Raw genomic sequence first — 24305 nt, 5'->3', positions numbered from 1 at the left:
ACAAATAACATTGCACAAATGATACTTATAGTCTAAACAAACATGTGCAACTTCATGTAAAACTTATCACGTCTTATCAAGTATGACCATGTTCCTAATCATGAAATATTATCTGCAAACTTAAATATAGTGTCACAATTTCCAAAAAAGAAGCTATTTTGGCATGAAAATATGTTAGCAGTTCAAAGCTAATGACAGCTTAAATCACCTTCTTGTCAATCTATACCACTGTCTTTCCTTTCTGAAAGTTACAAATATCCCTAAGAGTGTTATTCAAGTCAATCAGTCTTTCAGAGTGATAATTGCACTTACCGTGAAACCTTCTGCATGCAACGTGACTGATGACATCAGATGTTTAATTAGTCCCCATGGACACTGTCCGGTGGGACTTATAGGTTTGGTCATGCCCGTCCATGCGTCCGTCCATTCACACAGATATCTAAGAGATGCCTTGAGGGATTTCATTCAAACTTGGTACAAGGATTACTTCATATGTCATACATATGCACGTAGAATTGTTTTGTGATACGATCCAATATAGCCGCCATGCTGCCATTTTATTATGATTTTTTTCATGTACAGAGCCATGACTCAGACATGTTTCAACCAATTTTATTCAAAGTTGGTACAAGGACATTGACCTATGTCGTACATATGCACCACAATTTGTTTTGTGATGTGATCCAATATGGCTGCCGTGTGGCCATTTTTTAAAGATTGTTTCATGTAAGGAGCCATAATTCAGGCACATCTCAACCGATTTTATTCAAAGTTGGTACAAGGACATTAACCTATGTCATACATATGCACGTCGATTTGTTTTGTAATACGATCAGATATGGCCGCCATGCGGCCATTTTGTTACAATTCTTTCATGTACAGAGCCATAACTCGGACATGTTTTAACCGATTTTATTCAAAGTTGGTACAAGGACATTGACCTATGTCATACATATGCACTTAGATTTATTTTGTGATACAATCCAATATGGCCGCCATGCGGCCATTTTATTACGATTTTTTCATGTACAGAGCCATAACTCAAACATGTTTCCAACGATTTTATTCAAAGTTGGTATAAGGACATTGACCTATGTCATGCATATGCACATTGATTTGTTTTACGACAAGATTGAATATGGCTGCATGGTTACCATTTTGTTATGATTTTTTTCATGTCCGGAACCAGGCATAATTCAGACATGTATCAAGCGAATTTATTCAAAGTTGGTAAAAGGGCATTAACTTATGATATACATATGTACATCACTTTGTTTCACAATATGATCAAATATGGCCACATGGTGGCCACTTTGTTGTGGTTTTTTTCATGTCGAGAGCCATAACTCTGGCAAGTCTCAACCGGTTGTATTCAAAGTTGGTACATGGACATTGACTCATGTCATGCATATTCATGTCAATTTTTTAGACAGTAAGATCAAATATGGCTGCATTGCGGCGATTTTGTTACAATTTTTTCATGTACAGAGCCATAACTCAGACATATTTCCACCAGTGTCATTCAAAGTTGGTACAAGGACATTGACCTACTTCATACATATGCACATCAATTTGTTATACGGCATGTAGCAGTATCATGTCAATTACTGAAGTTTCATAATTAGGCTGATATGTCAAGAAGTACTGCATCAAATTTCATGAAAGTTGGTACAGATGTTAAGCTCATAGTGTTGTAAATCGTCCGTCAAACTTTATGAAATATGGTACCGGTGATAATCTGTTAGTGTTAGGATAGTATGAAAAATGTTTGGCAACATCCTGTCAATTAATTCCTAATTGACTCATTTAATGACCTTTTGTAATTAGGATGGTGGCCTACCTTGTTTATGTTTTCACCACCATGGAACTCATTCTTGGCCATTGAGTGCCATCTGTATCAAACTAGTTTTATCACAGACCTAATTAATGAAGAGGACTCTATCCTCTCTGAGGTCTTTTAATCAAAGTACCCATTAACATGTGGGGACTGTGTCATCAACGATGACTTGTTGTTTTCTATAACATGTCTGTAGTAACTACACAAAAGGCATTTGTTCAGTCGGTTTGAAACTGGCATTATCAGATTTCCATCTGTGGTGATATCTACCAATACTGTGTATCAAATATTGTCAGAGGTATTTTCACCTTCAATGTGCACTCAATGGGGTGTGCTTGGTACTGTGGGTAACCGCTTTCCAAATGTAAAATCATAGTCCTGTTTAATGTAGGGTGCGCCTCAAAAGTTGAAGAGTTACACTTTTACTCAAACTTTCCTCTGAAAGGAACCTTTCAGACATTGTCTTTCAAAATCAAGAATAAAATTTGGGAGTACAGGTCACCATGCAAATTTTTGTACTAGAGAAACAAATTACCCAAGATATACCAATACTGTATTTGTATTTATAAATTGCTGCCATCCCTGTGTTAACTCGATGGAGTAGAATAAAATTTTGGATTTATAAAAAAAATAAAAAAGTTAAAGTTTTCTTTCTCCAAGGGGTTCAAAATGAGGCCCCACAAGTGTTAGATTAGTAAAGAATTGGAAAAATTTGAGAATCCAAATAGCTGTTCCTGAGTCAATTCTAGCTTAATTTGCAAGGAAAACACACTCCAAGATTGAATCTGATTTCCTATGGTCACTGCTCATTCTCCACAGCTGCCCTCAAAATTCTCTACCCTCGGATACAAAAATCTCTCCCAATGTCAACACTTTCAAAAGACAATTTAACACGTACATCTCACAGAGATGCTATAGAGGATTATATAAGTTTAGATAGTAGGTGCAATATACAAATTCTGAGACAGGCAGACATATAGATAGATAGATAGATGTAGATAGATAGATAGATAGATAGATCGATATTGTGTTGTCTCAAAGCTGAGGAATGTCATCTGCATATCATCATGACAACAATCAAGAACACTGGGCATTCACTGAATAATGTTGCAAATAAATATAATCCTAGGGGGTCTAGAGCCCCTAAGACAGGCAAGTTATTTCACAGAAGTTTTTCCCCAGTGTTTTCAAGTGTACTTGCTCATGAATCCAGATTCACGTACAAAACCAAAATGATTTACATGACAAAAATTGATCATTTCACAGATAATAGAAATAATACTTGAATCATTGATATTTTTATGTTTCAGGTGGACCAATTTATTATGTTGAAAAATCTTCGAATCCCAAATTAGAGGGTGAGTTGTTCTCTTAGCTTGCTTGAAGTCCAAGTAGAATGACATCAAACAAACAAAATAAACAAATAAAGAGTAGGAGAATAGCAACAGACAAAAAGTGATTTGACTTTTCTGTCTTCACATGTCAAGCTTTCACTACCTTTCTGATCTCACATTTCATTTGTACATTATTCAATATGCAAATGTCATGGCAGGTTGTCCAATCATACTTTACTATGATTTTGCAAAGTTGTAAGATTAAGGGACATTAACAAACTTCCACTACCTTTCTGATCTCACATTTCATTTGTACATTATTCAATAAGCAAATTGTGTGGCAGGTTGTCCAATCATACTTTACTGTGAAATTAGCCTGTGGAGTGCCAAAGTCAATTTTTGTCAGCTGTATAATGTATATCCCAGATAATTTTTATTTTCAAATTTTGCCCAAAAGTTTGATCAAATAACTGTATCAGTTGAAAAATAATGTCCATTTTTCCAAAATTATCAAAACAAATACAGAACAATTCTTAAAAGTTGGTAAAATCTTGCCCTGAAATTTTGGTGCGGAAAAAGCACTCAAAGGGTTCACTTTTTACCTCAAAAACCATTCCTACAGCCCTATCAACTGATGATTTTTATGCTTGCAAAACCCTCACCATGTAACTATTCTTGAAAATGTTGTAATTTTTTCTCTGGTTTTCTTATACCTTCAGGTTTTGAGCCTTTTGACCTTGACACATGGCGAATACATCAACTTACAAGAGACACACCATTATCCACATCTTAACGATGACTTTCACCTCTCAGACTCCAGCTGTGGTGTGCATTGCTTTCTACCCTTGTAGAACATTTACCACAATATCTTTTTGAGATTGAATATATTTGTGTGTGTGTGTGTGTCCCTATCCCCTTGTTTGTATACCTTCTTGTACCGTTTGTCCTGCCTTTGTACAAACAGGATAAATTAAAGAGAGATAAAAAAGACTTGTATTTTTAAAAAGAAACCAAGAAAAAAAATTCACCAGATGTCAATTAATTTATGCCAGAAGAATAAAAGTTTATATTGGGAAAGTTTTAAATTCTGTGTTGTCTTCTTCAGTTACTCCAATAGATTCATACATGTACATTCACTGCTTTCAATATATGTATTGCATTGTCAGTTGTAGACCAACATGAATCATGCAGACTATTGTTATCTACTCTTTGAACTTCCAACTAAAATGTATGTCAAATGCTTGAAGTGTGACACCTTAGTATTCACTTATACAAAGTGTATGAAGGAGTGTTGTTGAGATGCACAAATCTAGAGCTCCAAGTCCATCCCCAATCCTGAAATCTTTCTGTCTGTCCCTCAGTACAAGGCTGTGTAGTGCCACCAGTGTCGTACTTTTCATGTTATCGTTTGTTTTTACAGGAGGTTGTTTCTTTGAACACTTTTCCAATTCTGTAGAGGGGGAATCACTTATACCTGTCCAGTCTTAAAATTCAAGGCTATGATAAAAAGTCAGGTTACAACCATTAGATCTTGGAAAGGGATGGTCAAAACAGAAAAAGTTTGATAGGCAATAATTGCTTAGAAAAGTAGCTTTGCTGCATCGGCGGAAATTGGCATAAATTGACTCCAAAAAAAAAGTGCTGATGTGCAGCGTCTCGGAAGCTGATATCCAACTGGGTGGCTGAATCTCACCTTTATAATAAAAAAATACAAAAGATTCCCTAAGTTGTTGTGAATAGTGACAATCACCCTATCAGATATAACCTTCCGAGCACGCTGCACAGAAAAAAATGTTGAATTTGAGAAGCAGGAGTTATGCATACCATTTCATCTCCAAAAGTAAAATTGCATGTCTGCATGTTGACCGTTCCCCAAAATGATGATAGCTTTCTGAAGTTTTCAGAAAATACACATAAATTAAGACACACTAAGTGAGTGCACACCCTTATATGGCTAAAAGAAAAGGCATGCATGTTCAGATTTGATTTTTGTCACCAAATATTTATTTCTCATGGTTAGAAAACGAAACAACAGAACTTGCTTAAGTTACGGTGGCCATCTGCCTCTGGTAAATGACGCACACAGCAAAACTGAAGAACACTAACTAAACGTAGAAATGTGTTTTTGATGGCACAATACAACCATGTAACATCATCCTTTCGGAAAACTTTGATGTAAAAGTATTGATAAGGTAACAGTTTTCTGACATAGCATTGGTCACTACTTGGACTGACAGGTACAAATAAGTGCTAAGATAGGTATATTGCACTGAAATCAAACTTACAAGGTATAACTTTAGAGTAGTTTGAAACTTTCATATCCATTGAAAATTAGCATCTCAAAGGCAAAAAATAGAATACATTTACTGATAAACTTTCAGTAATTTTTATCGTTTCTTATTCTGTGCCAGATAGGAACTAAAATACTTGGATGACTTTGTCGTTGACACGTTCTGTCTATGCTTTCGGTAGGCGTTAGAGTGGATAACTTACAAGGTGAAAATGAACAGAATTTTTTTCACAGAAACAAATTTTGGGATTATACAGCTATATCTAACCGTTCCAATTCGAATTATGTATTTTAACATTTCAAGTCGTTGTACTCAAAGGGCGGTGGTCGTCAGAACTGCATTCAAAGGTCGCTAGGGACCCCTACGACCAATATAAACACAGTATCCAAGCTACATTGGCGATTGATGAAAGTTAAAACATGCTTGTTTTAATGTACATCTTAGAAAATTTAAATATCGCAGCTTTTTTACATGATGGAGCCATATATAGTGCATGAAATACATTGTTGTAAACAAGAAAGTTGAACATGCGCAGTTCCGACGACCACTTCCACTTCAGTTAGAAACCAAAGAATAAAATATTTTTATACCAGTTTAAAATGTAAATGACTCTGTAATACTAAGGCACATATGTCAACGGTACGGTGGAAATAGGAATATCAAAACTAGAATCTTTTCAATGTAGACGAATTCTTCCTATTGCCCCCAGTTTGATTGCTCAACTTTGCTAAGCAAGAATAGTAGTATGAACGGTATAAATGTGTTTCGAAAGTAAAACTCAGGAAAGGTTTAAGCAGGTATTCAAGTTTCGGTTCATGTCAGTTGTATCATACTACATTTACATGGCCATGGGCTGTAAAATTCATAAACTGCTATTTATATCGACTTTTTATTCAGTAAGAACACATACGCCCGAGTGGAATTAGTTATGTCGTCATAAATTCTCGATGGCCTAATTCGGGTTTTTTAGCATTTTAATTTGTCTCTTGTTGAAATTTGACTGCAACAGTTCCACTTTTGTAGTCTACGTTCTCAATACCCGTTTATGCTCATGGAGCAAGCCAGAACAACGCGAAGAAATTTTAGTTTTAAGGCTTCTCCTTTGGGTGTTCATAGTGGAGTAATTTTGATATCGGCCTCCGTGTATATGCTGTTCTGGCCAAGGCCACTATTGCCCTGTCGCAACAGATTTTCAGCTCCCGGTAAGATCGGCGGCTGTGGAGCCCGACGTTTGTTCGTTACGGCAGGCCTTGTCGATGGGATATGGGTGTCATACACTACCTCATTATGTCTGATCACACTATCCGAGTCTCTCTTTTCTTTGCTGTCTAACAAATCTGAACCGGTTTTGGATACACCGTTCTGTAGTTCAGCGTTAGTGTTTTTCAACGCCGACTTCAGAGGTTTCTTGACAGACGATGTCGGATATTCTTGAATCCCAGAATCGGCATCGTCCTCAACTTGTGCGTACGGCTCTGCATTTGCGTCCAAAAACGGTCGACGTCCTTGGGAGTTAGGCGAATCCTGTCCTTCGCCGGCAAACATACCCAGTGTACTCGAGTTGACCATTTTTCTCTGTTCGTAGAACACTCTCTGTGAATTGTCTTTGTTGCCCACCAACTCAGATTTATCATCATTGGTAGATGGTCTAGATGGCGCTCTTCTGGACACAGGAGTGGGTTTGATGATGGCTGTTGTGAGTGGCTTAGACGACCGGCGTTTCTCAAATATCGTTGTACCCGTTGGTGTTGCTTCCCTGGTAACGGAGACGACCGACCTCTGTGTAGGTTTTCGTACTTCATCGTACAAACCAAAATCATTGGTTTTAATGTCTCCCATCGCTTTCTGGAATCGTACATAGAATATATCCTTATTAGGGACGATACTTTATCGCACCAAAATCAGTCGAAGTATCTTTCTCAACTATATATAGTAAACGTGAATGACAACAGAACTCCTGTATACTTATATTGTTAGTGTCAATGTAATACATACTACATGTACACTGATAACTAAATTTAGGCCTATCATCCATGTCGTCACGTGGTCAAAGAAACATATTTTCCTTACCTTAAAATCTTCGATAAAATCTGTCATGTACTTGAAGAAATCTGTAGGTTCAATCGATTTGCTTTTTTCGCCGAACAGTAAACACACTTCAGTGTATCTTTGCTGCATTGTACCGAACCGCTCGGACACTTCGTACACGTTATCTGATGCATTGGCGTAGAAGTCTTACGAAGGGTTAAGGTAAACTACTACACATGCATCCCACTGACCAACATTTGCTTCATTGACGTAATTAGGCGATGTACACATATATTATAAGGTTGTGCATAGTTTTTCAAAAAGTTGTTTTGATGAAGATGATGATGAATATGATGATGGTGACGACGACGACGACGATGGTGATTGTTATGATAATGGCTATGGTGTTGATGATAACGACGACGACGACGATGATGATTGTTATGATAATGGTATGGTGTTGATGATGACGATGACGACGACGATGATGATGCTTATAACGGTTGTGGTAGTGGTGATGTTCGCAGAGTTTTATCCTTGGATTATTGGTTTGTTTTGTTTGTAGGTTTTTGTAAAGGATATTGAAACAATCATATTCTCTTCTTGTTTTTCTTTCTCATATCGTGCTAATTCCATTCCTTTCCGTAGACCATGTATATCAGTTGATATCGATTCCAAAGAAACTGTCAGAGAATATAAAAAAAAAACAGACGCCATAAACCGAAAGTCAAATGAAACGGGACGGCTATTGCATTGTGGGAAACCACATAGATGGTTAATATAAGGCTTAGTAGAATGTGATACAATGAATGAAATAGCTCTTTCCTTTTTATGTTACAAAATGTAAGTTGTACTAATCAAGCATCGGCTAGACACTTTTCTATGGGAATCATACATTTTTCCCAATAAAGCCAGAAGAGCTTGTTGGATGAACTTACCACCTATAGCAGCATTTACGTCTATGTCGTGGTACCATTCAGCGACATTCGGGTAATACACGAGTATGGTCTTGACAATGTAGTGCAGCAAGCTGTATGTTCGTTTGGTATTCTTTGTGTCAGAAATCTAGGTTCGTAAAATGACAATGAAAATTATTGAAACATTACGGATAGATGACTTCTATTCATGTGAAAACTTTCTTCCGTCGATAGGATTCTGCTTTTTGTCTGCAGTCTCATTTTCACTTCCTTGAATTATATATATGATCGCATCTATCCACTTACACTTAGTTTGATTTCTCTTTGCATATTTAAGCCATGATGTTTTGACGATGTCTATCAGCCTGTTGTAAAGATGACAGTTGATCTGTGCATCTTCGAACACAACACATACTTTAGAACATAAGTGACACTGTGGTCTTTCTTACCCTGCTGAGTGATTCCAACCTAAATCCGTAGGCTGGTCCCCTTCTTGAGCTGTTCATATAATTACCGAATGCAAGGATGATCTGAAAGCAATTGTACATGTTACAAAACGGTGGTTAGGCGTCGAAGAGAAAAATATGGAAAGAGAGGGTGACATAGAAGCGCTGCAGCATCAACAGAAAAATATGTTTACATGGAGCCAGGAGGCCAAGTTTGATGGTATCAGACCAAGAATACTTTTAGGGATTGATTTGTTTTGTGCAAAACCACGCATTAACTCATAAAATATTTTGAAAATAACTGATGTTGAACTTACCTCAAACAGTTTCCTGAGTTTCTTGCTTTCAATGACTGATACAGATGCCCTCAGCACTCCATCGATTTGCTGTCATGCAAAGTTCGGTTGTTAATACTAAAAACAAATCTCAGAATACTGATTGAGTGGATACCAATTTTTAAACATATTTGCTTGCGCACAAAGGAGAGTATAGAAGGCAATGCCAAATTATATTTGTTGGTTTAGGCACACTAAAATCAGAAGAATCGTTCGACATAGCCGATTCCACGTAAAGTAGTCGATTTTGGTTATTTTCTCCTAGGCATTTCTCAAAATCAGCTTTAAATATACGACTGTACTGCAATTTTTCTGAGCGTTTAAAGAATGTTTGATATTTAATTTTTTGTTTCATGACATACTGAAAACTTTAACAAGGACGTGTATGCTCTGTTTGTTTCATCCCAATTGCAGGGGATACGCTATCAGTGTGATAGAATTAGGGAAGAAGTTCACCGGTTCGCGAGGGAAATAAAAAGCTATTTACGGTATCTTTATCTTGCCCATGAAAGTCCGACAAGTGCAGTCTCCCACTGTTCTTCATTATTTCAAATTTTGATTTTCTTGACTCATTTAGTATGGGGCAATATTTTGATTCTCTTGACTCACAATGTATGGGGCAATATTCGCAAAATTGCAAGGCGATGTAGATAGATCGACGACATGTCTATATGTCTTGTAAGGTGTACTCACCGGAGATACCGTTTTAATCAAATCGTCGTAAATTCCCATGAACGCCATCAGTTTTAGTCGAGATTCATATCTGTCAATGCGGGCCATCTGTTGGTTATGGAACAGTACAAGATGGTGACGGGAAGTTTAATTTTTATAGTTAACACAGCATACCATTCAAGTACAGAGTAGAGTGGACAAGCCATAATTACGATGATCACTTGTGCCTACTAAACTTCGTACGTTTCCGACAGGAGTGTATTAATATTTAATGTCACACTATCGCCACAAATTAATGAAAGCTTCAATGTGCAGGAAAATAGCTGCATGCTTTATTACTGTAATAGATTGGAATGCTGTTGTCATTTAGACGAAGGACATGACAATTCACAACTCATATGTTTTATTTCGTTTTTCGGTAAATGAGGTATAATCCTACCTTAAACATGAACTTCTCAGCGTCTGCCATCAGTTCGTATTTGTCGGCATTCTTGGCAAGACCACGTAACTACAAGTCGTCGAAGAGAAAAGAGAAGAACGCCAAACTTAATAAAAACTAAACATCTTGCACTATAATAGATTGCATAGCTTGCATCCATACCATATTTTAAGATACGTTCCGTACTCGACAACTGTAGGAAACCACATCTAACGATCAACATGTATTTAACTAATGATCATTACGTCTTTTGGACCTGGTTTCCTTGGGCGGATACATGGCGTCAAGAAAATAAAAAAAGCATGACAACAGCCTTAGAATCTGTCAATGACACACACCTCCTCTCTGGTTGGAAGAAACTTGAGCAGCAGTTCTGCGATTTCACCAGGTACTCCATTTTCGCTGATGTCACATTTTGTAATAGCTTCTTTGATTTCTCTGTCAGTCATGTGACTGATGCGTCGTTTGGTGATGACTAAGGGAAAAGCAAATAGATAACACAACACAACACAATACAACACATCTTAAAATAAGACATTTATATAGCACCTAGTATCTTTCAGTAATGTTTCAGTGCCGCTTAACTGATGTCACGTGTGTATAAGCTCCCTTACAGGAAAGAGGTCAGGAAGTCACGATTTTGTTGTATTAATTTTATCGTATTGTGATAAACATTAATTTATCACGATTATTGGAACTAATTTGCGATAATTGGATGGTAAAGTAATGTCTGTTTGATCTGCAGTTGTATGCCAGACACTTGTTTTTATGGGATATTTGTAATATTGCTACATTCAGCTATAGGGCGCCTAACATTTTTGAGAAATTTAAAAAATATGAAGATCCAATTATCCCAACTTAGCTCCAATCTTGTTATTTGTATACTGCAAGTGCAATGTACATCTGTTCACTGAACGCTCACTTTTGGATCATTCAAGGATCACTCAAGTCTTAAACACACAGAACGGAGACTGCCCTCTGACGCCATCCCTCAAAAGACGTAATGATCGATGCCTTACTTAGATTCTTGGATCTGTTTTTCTCTATGACAGTTACTTGTTCTTCAAGCCGTTTTCTTGCACGTTCCAGTTTTTCAGTCACGTCGCTGCCCTCAGATCTCTGTCTCGTTTGGAAGCGATCTTCAAAATCCTGAAATCAACCTCCTTCAAGACGTTCTCGTCGTCCACTTCCTGGATACAAATTCAAGTTAGGGAAATATTATTGTTGATGTACTGTCTACCTTGTCGTTTCATTTTTCAGTCAGCCCACTATAACGTTTTTGTTCTAACGAATTTCTATCAAACTCTTGATCAAAACTAAGTGATGGCCAACTTGCTGAGCTGTCGGAAGAAGAGAAACAGTGCGTGAACATAATACACCTGATATTCCATCATCGATTTTAAAATGTACTTCTCTGTGCACAGGTGCGAAGTGTTGCATCTACAAAAAATGTTGAAAATTATCATATATGAAACAAAAATGTGTCATTGAGTACACCGAAAGGTGGAGACATTTTCTTGAGATCTATGACTGTAACATGATTGGAACTAATTTGAGATAATTGGATGGTCACGTAATGCCGATTTAATCTACCAATGTAATCTCGTCTGCTTTTCTTTTTACATTACACACATGTTTTTGTATTATGAAAACATTCAACTATCTGGCACCTAACACTTTTGAGAAATTTTGAAAATATGAAAATCCAATTATCCCAAATTAGTTTCAATCGTGTTGACAGCAAGGACAAAGCTTTCTAATTGTCACCTTGAATACGGTATTTCCGGCCGCTGTCATCGGAATCCAGTTAAGCATAGGCAGTGGTACGTTGCTTCGGATCGTTCGTTTCTTCCTCTCGTTGCCGATAAGTCTCGCTGACGGTGGTGGCGGCGGCGGCGGCGGGGCTGGACCCTCTTAAATCGTAAACATATAAAAATGTCATTGTAAGGGTTACTTCTATTGAAAAACACTGACATCAAAGTCAAATTTACGCGTGTAAAGTCATCTTCACTTCATATGAAATCACATCTGTCATATTTTAATGAATTATAATGCATGTGTGTTCGATTGTCATTCGTCCACCAGATTTCGCCTTGCCCAAGGTCGTTGAAAATGATTTGATGACGTCATTTCTGGTAACAACCAGAAACTGTCCCTGTATAGTTCTATACTACATCTTACGTCACCTTTGTTTATAGAAGCCAAAAACGTTGATTTTCATTTCAAGCCAAGTGAACATTATTACGTCACCAAAAACAACCGGCACAACCGACATCTCATGGTTAATACGTTTCTATGACTATTTATGGATATATGCAAATTTTAAGTAATTAAGGAACTTAAGATGCAACATGACAACAACGGTCTAACGGTCAATGAATTTATTATCCTTTCGTAGAAGTATTTATTATTCTTCCAATTGTAAAGCATACGGACGCTTACCTAAATTTGAAGTCAATGGGGCTGCTAGGACAGGTAAAGATGATCTGCTTGATTCACCGTCGTCGTAACCGTCGTCCGTTGGCGATATCCCGTCACCCGTCAAGCCAGTGTTGGCGGTTTCGTCATAGACGTGTTCGATGTCCTCGCCCCTGGATTTGCTGTTCTGATGTCGTCGCTTTGCAAAATCGGCATAATAGCAAAATTATTCAACGGATACTGAGTTTATTGCGACAACTTTAAGTTTTTGAAGCGTTTATTTGACTTTTTCTTCTGTGATATAATTGATTTGCTTTCGGCGTAAATCTAAGCACATGAACCGATTGGTGTCAGTACAAATTACAATATTATACGGTAATATCGGCGATGAGAAAGCAAACCGAAGGATACCATGCCAACGATATCATTTCCAGAGTTCTGGACAGTGAAAGCAGCCTTACTCTGTAATATAGTGACGTCATTTTAGTTCCTAAAATTAAATATAAGAGCGGAAACGATATTTGTCCTTAATCTGATCACCAAACCTCTCATTTATTGCAGTCTAAAGTGTATAGTTTGACTTCGAGTGACCCTTTTGAAAGAAATTATAAAAAGACTGCACATTGCTTACCACAGCATCTTGTAACTTGTCTTGCAGCACTGCTACTTTTAATCGGTATTGCTCGTTAGATTGTTTTATCTGCAATTGAAAGATGGCACTCAGGAACAGGATAAACACATTAAATGTAAAAGCAAAGTTTGAAAAGTAGTTGAACTTCCCCCAGCGTGATTGCTGTTGCTCAAGACCAGTGAAGATTACAGTAGGCAGAGCTTTCAGAGGATTATTTCTTGGTAGTTTTGACACAACTTACAGGTTTTTAAACTCATGATTAAATCATCGATTTGAACTCATCATTAAATCATTGATTTGAACTCATCATTAAATCATTGATTTGAACTCATGATTAAATCATTTATTTGAACTCATGATTAAATCATTGATTCTAACTCATGATTAAATCATCGATTTGAACTCATGATTAAATCATCGATTTTAACTCATTAAATCATTGATTTGAACTCATAATTAAATCATTGATTTGAACTCATAATTAAATCATTGATTTGAACTCATGATTAAATCATTTAGATTATTAGAAACTAATGGAAAGTAAACTCGCCTCAGATAAATTCAATCTGTTCTCTTCATATTCCGTTTCCAAGGTTTTTATTTTTGCTGTTAACATAGTAACCTGTTGTAAATAAAAAGTTGTAAATGAATAAATAAATAATATTCGCGAACTATTAAAACATGCATACTTCACCGTACAAATATCTAATGATACTTGAATCCAAAATGCAGTGTGTATTTTCGATGAAATACTTTTGATAATAAAAAGGTGAATGTTGAGTGTCCCCAGGGGTCAAAGTTCATGACTACTCACCTCTTTCCTGAGAAGTTTGTTTCTATTCTCTAGTTGCTTGAAGTCGTCATGGAGACCCTGAATGTCGATAAATTCATTGTGCCACAATTCTAATTCCTGAGCTATCTCCTCATCATACGTACCCTGCAGCGGCTGTTTAAAAAACAAGCATAAAAGTAAATTTGATTAAATTAAATTTTTATAACAATAATCAGAAGGCAATGATAACTTCGCTTGAAATTCCCCTCAGGCTTTTCTAACTTTTGCTAAAAAAATGTTTCCGTGGAATAAAATGCGTTTGAATGCATTCTGAATATAGCAAACCCTATCTAAATGTGATACCACTCGAGTCGAAGGGAACATAAATTACATTATATTACCACGCCCAGCTGTCCGTCGCATTTTAATTAGTCGAGCTGAACCATGTGACCGACAACAAATACGCAATAATGGTTTGTTTATGTGCCCGTGAATATGAATAATATCGTAAAAATCTAGCTTTTCAGCTAAAACGTAAATTGTAATTTGTACGAAGATCATAATCAATCACAAAATAAAATGTAACACTTGTGGGCCAAATTTAGACCCTTTGATCTGCACAATTTTACAGCGCGCTACTCAATGACAAGTTCTGGGGCCCCGTAGTCGTTCGCGTAAATTTTGACGGTTTTGGGGGTTCGTTGATAATATAATAGAAATAACAGACTCCTTGCTGACCATTGACCATTAACGTCTATTTATAGACAAGGGCGAGAGGAAAGCCTTGAATTAACGCGAGGCTCGCCGAGCCGATTAATTTTGGCTTTCCTCGGGCTCGAGGAAAGCCAAAATTAATGGAACACGATTGAAACTAATTTGGGACAATTTGCTTTTCATATTTTGCAAATTTCTCACTAGTGTTAGGTGCCATATAGCTGAACGTTGCAATATCGCAAATTACTCATAAAAACAAGTGTGTAATATAAAAGAAAAGCATATGAGATAAAATTTGTAGATTAAATGGACATTACTTCACCATCCAATTATCCCAAATTAGTTCCAATCGTGTTATGGGCTCGGCGAGCCTCGCTCGTTAATTTTTGACTTTCCTCTCGCCCTTGCCCGTAAATAAACGTTTATGGTCAATGGTCAGCGCGTCGACCGTTATTTCTATAATAATTGACACACGTTAAAATTATATGTACTTGTATGACCACTTATATCGACTGTCTTTTGTGTGTATTACCGTTGTAACAGGAGTGTCGTGTGCATATTCGAAGAGGGCAATATTCTAACGTGTATGCTTGGATAGCGGTAAGAATAGTTATGATTACAGCTCTATACTTACTGAATACAAGTTAAATTGCAAAACAAGTTAAGGTATTGCCAAATTTTTACTTCATGGGTTGAACTCTCGATACTAGCTTCAGAGTATTTAAAATCATACATAGCTATCAATACAATATATACTTAATGCTAGATTTTGTAAAGACATGTATATTAATTTATGTAAAGTGTAATAGAGTATACAAAGCAAAAATATTGATTATATTCATTGACCTAACACTACAAATTACGATCACCGTAGTTCCAAACTAAATTAATCACTCAATACCTGCACTGCATAGGGGTCAAAGTTCGCCAGCTGCAACAGCTCATACTGTAAATAAGCACGCTCGTTCACATTCTGCGTTGAATTCAGCAACTTGTTAAGAAACCTTAGACACACCAGCTACAGAAAAAACAAAAGTTTTTGCTTGTGATTACTGCTTGCGTCGCTTTGAAAGATAAACATTTTATCATTATTAAATCGAACAATTATTGAAGGTCATAGGTAAAAGTGATAGGTAACATCAGTCAGAACCGTGGTCTATCTTTCAATGTGCCAAGTGTATGTTTTTGATTTGACGAACGCCAATCTCTTAATAAGTCGCTGTAAATTACATATTTTTGTTTTTGGCTAGCTATTCCATTACACTCACCTGGAAGTTTCTGTTCGGTGGCTCTGCATGCAGCATTGTAATCAACAACTTAAACCTCATTGATTCACCCATTTTTAATTTGATATATGTCATCGTATTAAGAACATAATCATGACCATCTTTATTACTGCAAAGTAGGGTCATTATCTACAGTGGAAGAAAAACCATTGTCAGTTTCATTATGTACCAAAAATGTTGTTGTATTCAGTATCATATATCTGAGGTAACACTGAAGAAATTTCGGCATTTTTTGAATAAGTAATAAGCCTGTATGAATGTTGAACATGACAGTTGATGATACTTTCAAATATCTGTAAATACAAAAATAATCGAGAGTGCAAATCTTGTCAAAGAGCCAAATTAAGAAATATGAGAGTCTACGTAGAAATACATAAAATAACCCTCTACCTCTAAAGTTTCAATACTAGTAAGACGTGTACTTAGATAATGTCAAACTTCAATTATATCAATGTGAGTGTCCAGGGAGTACTTAGAGCTCATAAATATTAGCAAAGTGTATGTTTTATCTATTCAGATCTTAATCAGCTTGGAAACGTCTTCAATTTGTCATCTTCTCTTGTTGTTGTTGATTTTGCTCAGTTTTTGCTTTGTTTGTCCTATATGTCCATAACACGATTGGAACTAATTTTGGATAATTGGATGGTGAAGTAATGTCCATTTAATCTACAAATGTAATGTCATCTGCTTTTCTTTTTATATTACACATTTGTTTTTAATGAATGATTGGTAATATTGCAACATTCAGCTATATGGCACCTAACACTTTTGAGAAATTTGAAAAATAAGAAAATCCAATTATCCAAAATTAGTTCAAATCGTGTTCCATCGTCGATTTATTATTATTATTATTATTATTATTGTTATTATTATTATTACTAATCTTTATTTATTACTCTATATAACTTCATATGTTATTTTACAATAAACTTCTTTTCATGGAGGTCGAGACACATAAAAATAACATTTCCACATTGAAAAAATTACTAAACAAAAGACATACAATAATAAAAAATACAATCAAAAGTTTTCAAAAATAGCAAAGACAAAGACAAAGACAACTTTAAAAAGCAAACTGGAATTACAAAGATCTGTCTTCTAGAAACTGAGTAAATAAATAATTTTGACAGCTTTTAAAATAGTTTCTACACTATCTAGTTCTCTTAAAAAGGTAAATTGTTAAAATCTTTAGCACCTGTGATTTGGAGTGACTTTCAAAAAAATTCAGTTCTCGCTCTGGGAATCGGTAAAAGATACTGACCAGCAGATCGTAAGCTTCCCGTGGGACGATACTCATTAAAAAGTGAATTAATATAGTCTTTTTCGTAGCTTTAAAACAAGAATTAAACTAGTTTATTTTACTTTAAGACACCTTTTTAAATACGCTTTGGAATCTCTATATTGGCAGCCGATGTAGAACCCAAACATCAGAACAATAACAAAGTTACCCTTATCAATCTCTCGTGTCCAGTCTTATATAATAATAATAATGTTTATTCCCAAAAACAAGTGAAGATCAAATGTAAATTTACAATAAATCGAATACACAGAAGGAGGGAAAAGGAGTACGGAAAATAGTTGTCCAGCAACTAATCGAGTCCGCCTCCAGCCTCATTAACATATTTTGGCAAAAGAATGTGGGCAAGCTGTTCCTCAGAAACACACGTAATTACATTACAGAAAACTACTCAGAAAAGAAAAAAATATAAAGAAATCAGAAATATATTACAGTGATACATTTCTTTAGACAAGAGATTGGAGATGTTTTCTATATTCACGTTTAAAACTATTTCTATTTGTTATGTTCCGTATGATATCAGGTATGCTGTTCCAAGTTTTTGTTGCTGTATATTTTACTGTAAACTGACCTAATCTGTGTTTAGCTTTGGGTATTTCCAGATCATTTCGTTCCTTTTGTCTTGTACTATATGAATGTGAAATTGGAGTAAAAAAGTCATGAAAAGTACATGGAAGTCTAGCATGAAGAGCATCATGAACAAAGACTGCAAGCTGTAATTTATGCTGTTTGTAAATATCAAGTATATCTAGTTTTTTAAAAAGTGGTGCTGTGTGTTCTGTCCAATTACTAAAGGTCATTGTGCGAATCATCTTTTTTTGAAGTACAAATATTTCATTAAGGTATGTTGGATATGTGGCTCCCCACACTTCAAGACAATAAGTAAGATGGGGAAGAACAAAGGCGTTATACAACAGGACTAAGATCGATTGTGGCATTATGTGACGTAATTTGTAAAATACACCAGTTAATTTGCTAATTTTCACACATACCTCATCAATGTGCGGGTGTTGTTTCCAAGAGAGGTTACTGTCGATAATTACTCCAACAAAAGAAGCACATTCCACTTTACGAATGTCATTGTTCTTCAATTGAAGTGAACCGTGACACTCAATATTTTTTCTACAACTTTTCATGATCATGTAATTTGTTTTTGTGGAATTGATTGTCAGTTTGTTGGCGTCACACCAGTTACTCACATGCCTAAAATCGTCATTAATAGTATGCAGATTAATACAATTTGAACTGTTACAAAATGTGTGGAATAAATTCGAGTCATCAGCATAAAGTCGAAAGTTAAACGCGTCTGATGACATAGGAATATCATTTATATAGATTAGGAAAAGGGTAGGGCCTAAAATTGATCCTTGGGGGACTCCACATGCGATTGTTTTTGCGTGAGAATTCACACCGTGTACACCAACGAACTGACTTCTTGACGATAATAACTTTGAATCCAGCTAAGAGGTAAACCCCTTATACCATAAAATTCAAGTTTTGCAAGTAAAACATCGTGATTGATTGTGTCGAATGCTTTTGAAAAATCTATGAATATACTAGAGTGGGATGCCATTGTCAATTTCATGAAGTAGATATTGAGAAAGACTGACTAGTGATAACTTTGTACTATACTGTTTACGGAACCCGTACTGGTGATCATAGAATAAATTGTGCTTGTTAAAGAAGAGCAGAACCTGTTTGTTAACAGTCTGTTCGTAAATTTTGCTGAGCACCGGTAAAATGGAAATAGGCCTGTAGTTGCCCATGTCATCTAGATTCCCTTTTTTGTGAATTGGTAGTACCTTAGCAATTTTTAAATCATCTGGGAACACCCCTTTTGAGAATGAAAGATTTATCAAGTGACAAAGTGGCTTGGAAATTTCTTCAACAGCATCTTTGACAAGTTTAACACTAATGTTATCATGGCCAGTTGCTTTCTCAATATCAAGTGTTACAATGATATCCCTTACTTCAACCTCAGTAACAGGACGTAAAAAGAATGACTGTTGATTACGATTCTTTAAGTACTTATTAAAATCTGTTGCAGTAGAAGTATCAATACTCGATGCTAAATTCTCTCCTATATTAATAAAGTAATTATTAAAAAGTTCAACCATATTTTGCAAGTCAGAAGTACTTTCCATACTACTATCGGATGCAACATGAATCTGATTTGGAATCTTAAGATTCTTTCGTTTTTGCTTACCCAAAAGTTCATTTATTACACACCACATCTCATTACTATTGTTACTCTTTGTCATGAAAAGCTGTGAATAATACATTTTTTTGGCTTTCTTCAAGATATTAGTTAGACAATTTCTATATTTCTTGTATTTGCTATAAAAAGGTTCCTTGAACCCACCCTTGATTAGTTTCTTATACATACTATGTTTAGCTTTTATTGATTATACCAGGGGTAATCCAAGGTTTGTTTTCCTTTTTGTTTAACTTGCTGAATGACTTAAAAGGGGCGTGTTTTAAAGAATAATTGAGAAATTTTGTCGAAAAGTTTCTATAAGCTAAATTGACATCTTGACAAGAGATAACATCGTCCCACGTTTCTCTTCTGAGGTCATTTGTAAAGATATCCTTGCTGTAATTTGAAAAATCCCTTGACAAAACTCGCACTTTGTCTGGTAGTGATAAACAAAAATTATTAAAAAATACAAACACTGGTAAGTGGTCAGAAATGTCAGCATAGAGAACACCAGCATCAATGCTTCTGTCACAGAGATTTGTATAAATATGGTCAATGGTGGTCTGTGAATAACTGGTAATCCTAGTTGGATCTTGAATGACTTGCTCATAGTTTAAACAATGGAGATTGTTCAATAACCTGTTAGACATACTTGAAGACTGGTTGATGTTGATATTAAAATCACCAACTAAAACACAACCATGGTATTTGTGGTTTATCAAACGCAAAGTATTTTCAAGGCCATCTATAAATAACATACTGCTAGATATAATTTTAACCATAAGTTCACCCTTTTATCAGGGTTATCAAGTGAATTCAATGTGGAGGTGGGCACAGATTTCAAATCTGACAAGAATGCCTCTATGTCAAAACTTTTCATACTCCGATACCGAATAGAGTCGTATTTCTTCTTACGGATACAAGCGCATGCTACCCTACGGGTCACACAAACAGGTAAATGATCGCTTAGATGGTAATGAGGTACAAAAGACTGTGTTATAGTACTGGAATCGGAAACAAAGATATGGTCAATAAGAAACTCAGCGTTTTTCGTGATTCTTGTCGGTTGATCGATCAATCGTGTGTAACCGTGATCAATTTCAAAAAAGCCTTTCACTTTTTACTAGATCAACGTTGACATAACCAAAAATGATACATTAACTCAAAAGAGCCTAGCCAATTGGTGATGTCAGTATTTGGTGTCATCTATAGACCTGACTTGTTAGGATGTCCTAATTGACCATATATGGAGGACAGAAGTGAAGTAAGATTAAAAAACGGAACTGTCAGAGGAACACTATTCTTGATAATTACATATAAATTTACCTGGAGTGCACGAATTCTGATTTGCATTGAAATGTCCATGAGACTTTGGGAGAGTGTTTCCATCGATTTCTTGCTGTCGGTGAATAGTCGTGAGCCCTCCTGCAAGCCAACACAGTCAATTACATGATTTACAGAAGAAGAAGAAAAACACCAAAAAGAGCTGTAAACAGCTCAACAGCTTCAAAGGGTTAGGGCATACAGGTGGCGCTGTGGCAACCTTACCTATTAATTTATCTTTCTGTCTATCAGTCAATCTTCTGCAGTGAATTTCATCGAAAACTACAAACATGAAATCACCTACCTCGCTAGATTCTATGATATCCATTAGACATTCCAAACAGTCTAACTTGTCTTTCTGCAAAAAAAAATTATGCAGACTTTATTGTATTCATTGATATTCTTCAAATATTGGTAAAATTTTGGCAAAATTCAAACCTAGTCGACGCTAATTTCTTTCTGTATGCATGCAGATTACCTCAACCATCGACGTATCTTGAAAAGATGCGAAAACTAATCTAATTTAATCTAGTTTGGGAAATGTATCAAAATTGTTAAAATAAAGACGGTGGGAGAACAGTGTGCTTGGATCACGCTGCGTTGTATTCCAACTTCCAAGACGATGGAAGCTAAAGAACCTTCAGCTGTACCAAAAGTGCCTGCCAAGCTCGAATACAGTGAAAACATTCTAACTGTAATTGATCGCTCGAAACTTACAGGCTTTCGTTTCAGAGTGTCCTGATACTGCTTCGGTATGGTAGCGCCGGGCGCTTTTCGCGTCGTCCCGGCGACGAACGGGATGCCCTCGTTGTGGTGCAGCTGTATGTCGTGGAGGAACTCAATAAGGACATCAACGCCATTATTGGGACTTGAGATAAAATCTGTCAGAAACCTGGCATGGGGAATAGGATTCCGTTGTGGGAGAGATGAAAGTGAGTCAACTAGAGATAGTGAATTCAAGCTATCTGAATCAGAAGAGTTAAAGTTGCTTCAAAATGCCGGGGCTAATGTAATCCATGCAATACTCATTCCCTTTTTTGTGAAAAAATGTTTCTAGTAGCCGAAGAAATGGCAGACGACGAAGTTATCGCCTTTTCTAAGTTGCACACACTGAATCTCCTTCAGCAAATTATAAATCGTTTCGCCTCTAAAATTGGCGATGACGTCGAGGAATGCCAGTTTTTGTAGGGTCAAAGTACCTTCTATAATTATTCTCGTTTTTCTTGCGACGTTCTAACTGAGTGAAAAATGGACACGCAGTAGTAGAAACGTAGTAAAGAATTTTATTAAATATAAACTATCGGACAGGTTGTTTAAAGGCAATTACTGTCACATTGCATTTTATGCACACTATTTGTCGATTATTATCGAGTCAATCATGTTTCATTAAGCTTTTCACCGCCGTAGTTTAGCCTAAACTCATTGATATCAATGGTGAGTGTGGATCTGTTCACAGGGACTTTGGAACGAAAAGATTGGAGGCATTCGCTTTTTACATCACTGTATTTGTCAGTCTTTCTCTGAAAAGTATCCGTTGATTCCTTACGTAATATCAAAACTGCCCAAATCTTCTTTCAACCACTGTAAAACCTTCGGCACTGGGGTTAAATCTTTGACCATTTTCTTGTTGATCTTCTTGATGGTGTGCATGTCTGGATGCATGTGCCTCTTCAACTGCTCCACATAGAAACTTGCATGGTGAGACGGTGAGGGCGCTGCCTGTAAGGACAGCCACAGAAAATACAGGAAACTTGCAAGTTAAAATCAAAATCTGTAGAAGTACTCAGAGAGAATTAATTATTTGCATTGCAATGCAAGTCAATATTGTGTTATCAGTTCCATGACATTACTCAGCAACACTGGAGTAGGATTATCGTTGTCTTAGGTTCCAGAATACGATTTATGATGAAATATCAAGAATACAGCATTGAATAACTACCATAAACCTTGGTATCTGATAATTCCATCGTCATGGAACGTGATTCACACTCCAGATATCAATTCGAATAATTAAAGACGATTTTTGCATAGTTTGCACATGTTGAGGTATGACAGTTCTTAAAAAACCCAAATCGATTCATGGTGATTATTCATGATCTTCCTATTTCGTATGTAAGCACTCCTTTTCCCCTGTCTCAGATTCATCAGGTTTTCAAAGCTTTTGTATTATCCGATCATGTTCACATTCTAATTTCCAGCTGACGGGCAACGTGAGTGTACCACGTGCACCGCACTGTGCAGACGTGCACCGCACTGTGCAGACGACGACGTTGCTTCGCCTGGCCCGTCACTTGGTACCGACAATGTCGTGGGTCATGTCTAGATCACGTGATTGATATCGAATAATGATACGAAGTAGGCCAATGCAAGTCAAGGAGGATATTTTTCTTTATAATCAGTTCACTTCTCCCTGTCAACTCACTTTATATCGAGGTCACTCTGCTTTTTATCTTCATCATGATGCTATTTCCTTCCGTCCTGTGTTTAAACACCGATAACCTAGATTTGAAATTTCACTTGGCATCACTTTCAAAAGTGATGTTTTGCCCTTGGCCGCAAACTTTCTGAGCAGTTGAATTGAAAAATTCTGACAGACGCCCATTAAGTCCGTTTTGCGCTTACTGGAACTAAAGCTAGATTCTTATGAAATTCCACCTATTCCTGAAAACTTTCAAATTGTATAGAGGAAATACAAGTGAGAGCGAATCATGCATTTTCCCCCAAGAAAGCCTTGCCTCTCAGTTTTTACCGAAAACATTAAGAGATCTTTTCTTCTATATTAATCCTTGTAATTCATTAGGTGTGTAGCGTTATCGATCACTCTGTTAACAACAGACACATAGATGTGAATTTATCTTTATGTTGTCAGCATCATGTGTAAAATACTGAACTGCACCGTGACGACAGCAGTAATTTTTGGATTTTCAAATGTGTGTAATATTAATTTTTAACAGGTGGCCAATTATCATTGGTTAAAACACAGTAACAGTTATTCCTTTTACAATGAACTTTACTTAATAGGGGTCAAATTGCTCTATTCAATCCACTTTCAAAATAAAAGTTGTCCATGAGTGACAGACGAGAAGTACAAAATGACAGGACAAGCTCTCGAAGCAAAGAGAATTGTTTGTTTTGGTACAGACATTTTCCTTGCGTTTTTCTTGAGTCAGTTTCTTGTCCTACTCGCCAACGTCATAACTATACACCAGTCTTGAAGTTCTGTTTGTTAACGTCCATTGGCATCGATGACAATGGAATGATTGTCCGAACTAGAATTTATTTGTCAACAATAGCATGCATCCGTAAAATAAATTGTGTTGACAAGGGTAAGACCTTGATTTTTCGACATACTTCGGGGAGAACAACAA

The 24305-nt window shown here is 36.3% G+C and overlaps 4 protein-coding genes across 5 annotated transcripts in view; 1 reads left to right on the top strand and 3 right to left on the bottom strand.

Moving 5' to 3' along the window:
• Nucleotides 1-4256, top strand: part of LOC139150805 (mapk-regulated corepressor-interacting protein 1-like) — a 74554-nt gene extending 70298 nt beyond the window's left edge. For both annotated transcript variants that reach the window (XM_070723200.1, XM_070723201.1), the window contains exons 5-6: nt 3148-3195; nt 3891-4256. In XM_070723200.1, coding sequence (XP_070579301.1) covers nt 3148-3195; nt 3891-3964 — 122 coding nt within the window. In that variant the 3' untranslated portion in view covers nt 3965-4256. The remainder of the gene's footprint in view (nt 1-3147; nt 3196-3890) is intronic.
• An 896-nt stretch (nt 4257-5152) lies between these two features.
• Nucleotides 5153-7698, bottom strand: LOC139150803 (uncharacterized). Its single transcript, XM_070723194.1, has 2 exons — nt 7533-7698; nt 5153-7307 (listed from the first exon to the last, which is right to left on the bottom strand). The coding sequence occupies exons 1-2, from the start codon at nt 7638-7640 to the stop codon at nt 6573-6575; spliced, it is 843 nt and encodes a 280-aa protein (XP_070579295.1). The 5' UTR covers nt 7641-7698; the 3' UTR covers nt 5153-6572.
• Nucleotides 7699-8021: 323 nt separating this feature from the next.
• On the bottom strand, nt 8022-10748 carry LOC139152212 (formin-like protein 3). Its single transcript, XM_070725353.1, has 6 exons — nt 10638-10748; nt 10300-10368; nt 9882-9968; nt 9171-9239; nt 8429-8555; nt 8022-8173 (listed from the first exon to the last, which is right to left on the bottom strand). The coding sequence occupies exons 1-6, from the start codon at nt 10746-10748 to the stop codon at nt 8022-8024; spliced, it is 615 nt and encodes a 204-aa protein (XP_070581454.1).
• The window catches only part of LOC139150802 (formin-like protein 3), a 28888-nt gene continuing 12690 nt past the window's right edge, over nt 8108-24305 (bottom strand). Inside the window, exons 4-22 of the mRNA XM_070723193.1 lie at nt 22484-22656; nt 21655-21829; nt 21242-21295; nt 20941-21039; nt 16103-16249; nt 15736-15852; nt 14163-14294; nt 13899-13970; nt 13349-13417; nt 12742-12916; nt 12067-12212; nt 11319-11489; nt 10638-10774; nt 10300-10368; nt 9882-9968; nt 9171-9239; nt 8857-8937; nt 8429-8555; nt 8108-8173 (exon numbers count right to left, since the gene is read on the bottom strand). Of these exons, the coding sequence (XP_070579294.1) occupies nt 11397-11489; nt 12067-12212; nt 12742-12916; nt 13349-13417; nt 13899-13970; nt 14163-14294; nt 15736-15852; nt 16103-16249; nt 20941-21039; nt 21242-21295; nt 21655-21829; nt 22484-22656 (1452 nt within the window). The 3' untranslated portion in view covers nt 8108-8173; nt 8429-8555; nt 8857-8937; ... (3 more) ...; nt 10638-10774; nt 11319-11396. The remainder of the gene's footprint in view (nt 8174-8428; nt 8556-8856; nt 8938-9170; nt 9240-9881; nt 9969-10299; nt 10369-10637; nt 10775-11318; nt 11490-12066; nt 12213-12741; nt 12917-13348; nt 13418-13898; nt 13971-14162; nt 14295-15735; nt 15853-16102; nt 16250-20940; nt 21040-21241; nt 21296-21654; nt 21830-22483; nt 22657-24305) is intronic.

Source organism: Ptychodera flava, chromosome 15 (assembly GCF_041260155.1).
Source record: "Ptychodera flava strain L36383 chromosome 15, AS_Pfla_20210202, whole genome shotgun sequence".
NCBI lineage: Eukaryota > Metazoa > Hemichordata > Enteropneusta > Ptychoderidae > Ptychodera > Ptychodera flava.
The sequence above is the reverse complement of the archived record's forward strand: the minus strand, read 5'-3'. Positions and strand labels throughout refer to the sequence as shown.